At 39.8% G+C, this 2,114-nt stretch overlaps 1 protein-coding gene across 1 annotated transcript; it reads left to right on the top strand.

Annotated features, from left to right (window-relative positions):
* The first annotated feature begins 482 nt into the window (after positions 1-482).
* LOC106452107 (late embryogenesis abundant protein, group 3) lies at positions 483-1,686 on the top strand. The gene has a single exon (XM_013894129.3). It carries the CDS (start codon positions 592-594, stop codon positions 1,483-1,485), a length of 894 nt encoding a protein of 297 aa, XP_013749583.1. The 5' UTR covers positions 483-591; the 3' UTR covers positions 1,486-1,686.
* The last annotated feature ends 428 nt before the right edge of the window (positions 1,687-2,114 follow it).

The following is a 2,114-nucleotide window of genomic DNA, read 5'->3' as shown; positions in this document are numbered from 1 at the left end:
AACGAGTTCTTAATTATAAAATAAATTTCAAAAATATATGCAAAAACTTAAAAATATAATAAAAAAACTTATTATTTTTATTTTTGATTAAATTAAAATATCAAACAAAACCCGTTGCAACGTACGGACTCATATCTAATCTTAAATGAATTTGAAAATATGTCTATTTAGCTTTATTAAATTAGTAAAAAAAAGAACCAAAACATTATCAAAAGCTTTATCGTCTCTCTTTAGACTATTCTTTTTCGAGCAGGTGTCAATAAATACATGTCTGATGTATTCTCTCTATTCTTTTAACATTGCAAGTCGGTTGAGTATTTTCCAGCAAAACCAATCGTTGGTAACGGATGTAACACGTGTAAAAAAACACTTAACACGAATCCAAGACCGAAACGCCAGAAGAAGTGGGTACTCGCCACGTTGCTGGACATGTGTCGTCAAACCATCTCGTTCTCCGCTAATACATAACAGAGCCATCACAAGACCAATCCTCGGAGAAAACATCACAGAGCTTTTACTGTTGATAACCATCTTTCATCGATCATTATTTCGTTCCTGCGAGAGAGGGAAAAAGTAGTGTTACATTAAAAAATGGGTTTAGGGAAGAGAGTGTACGGTTTGTGTATTGTATCTTTGGTACTTATGGCTGTTGTAACGATGGCCACCATCGAAGAAGAAGCGGCTAAGGATGAATCATGGACTGATTGGGCCAAGGAGAAGATCGGTCTGAAGCATGAAGAGCACAACGTCCCGACCACTCACACCACCACAACAGTCCAAGACAACGTTTATGGAGGCACTGATAAGGCCAAAGACGCTAAGGAAGCAGCCAGACGCAAAGCAGAGGAAGCCGTTGGAACCACTAAGGAGAAAGCAGAGGGGGCTTACGAGACCGCAAAATCAAAAGCCGGAGAGACCATTGGTTCCGTGAAAGACAAGGCATCGCAGAGCTACGATTCAGCCGGTCAAGTTAAAGATGACTTGACTCACAAGTCAAAAAAAGTTAAAGACAGTTTGTCCGGAGATAACAGCGATGAGTCATGGACTGATTGGGCTAAAGAGAAAGTCGGAATCAAGCACGGAGATGATGAAAGCTACCCTAACGTGGGGGACACGGTGTCGGAGAAGGCCAAAGAAGCTAAAGACGCAGCCAAACGCAAAGCGGGAGACGCTAAGGTGAGGTTGGAAGAAACGGTTGAGGCGGCTAAGGAGAAAGCGAGCGATCTGACGAGTGCGGCTAAGGAGAAGGCGGAGAGGTTGAAGGAGGAAGCAGAGAGAGAGAGTAAGAGTGCCAAGGACAAGAGTAAAGAAAGCTACGAGACTGCGAAGTCCAAAGCAGATGAGACTTTAGAGTCGGCGAAAGATAAATCGTCTCAAAGCTACGACTCAGCTGCAAAGAAAACAGAGCAAGCTAAAGATAGCGTGTCGCACAAGTCAAAGAAAGTTAAGGAGGATACCTTGAACGATGATGATGCTGAGCTTTAAAATGTGGGAGATAAATAATATCCAGAGAGGAGTTATTACAGCTTTTTAAGATGGATGATGTTGTTTTTGTTGCTGATCGTTAAATATGTGTGTCGTGTCTGAATCCTTTGTTTATGTTTCTTTTTCTTCTCGTTTGGTTTCATCATGTATGTTGATCTCTTTGGGTATATACATATATGATATATCGCACGTTCTGGGTTAGGAGACTTGTATAATAAGGTGGGCTTATTAGTGAACCTTACCGGCCCAAACCTTTTGAGATTAGAAGTCTAATCACTTGCTCACCCCCATCATTTTAGACAATTTCCAATATAAATCTGTTTTTTTTCTCTGCAAAATTTTATATAATAGTGAAAATAAAGCATTTTTATTATAAATGAACACATTGGTGGGACATCGTTCGAGTAATAGCTTGCTGGCAATGATGTTAGGAAGTACGTCGTTTCACTATTTGGAGAAGAGCTTTGTTCTAAGGATCAAACGAAGTTTTACCCATTAGCCATTAGCCATTAGCCTATGGCACTTGCTTTTGTGTTAGTTAAAATATGATACTAAAGGGAATCTATGGCCACATGGATCAACAGACGAGGAACACTTGGATTATATATTAGTATAAAATTTTCGCTTTA

This window comes from Brassica napus, unplaced genomic scaffold (assembly GCF_020379485.1).
Source record: "Brassica napus cultivar Da-Ae unplaced genomic scaffold, Da-Ae ScsIHWf_764;HRSCAF=1103, whole genome shotgun sequence".
Classification (NCBI taxonomy): domain Eukaryota; kingdom Viridiplantae; phylum Streptophyta; class Magnoliopsida; order Brassicales; family Brassicaceae; genus Brassica; species Brassica napus.
The sequence above is the reverse complement of the archived record's forward strand: the minus strand, read 5'-3'. Positions and strand labels throughout refer to the sequence as shown.

Excerpts from the sequence above, each read along its gene's own strand:
- LOC106452107 (XM_013894129.3), top strand. The coding sequence starts at position 592 with ATGGGTTTAGGGAAGAGAGTGTACGGTTTGTGTATTGTATCTTTGGTA.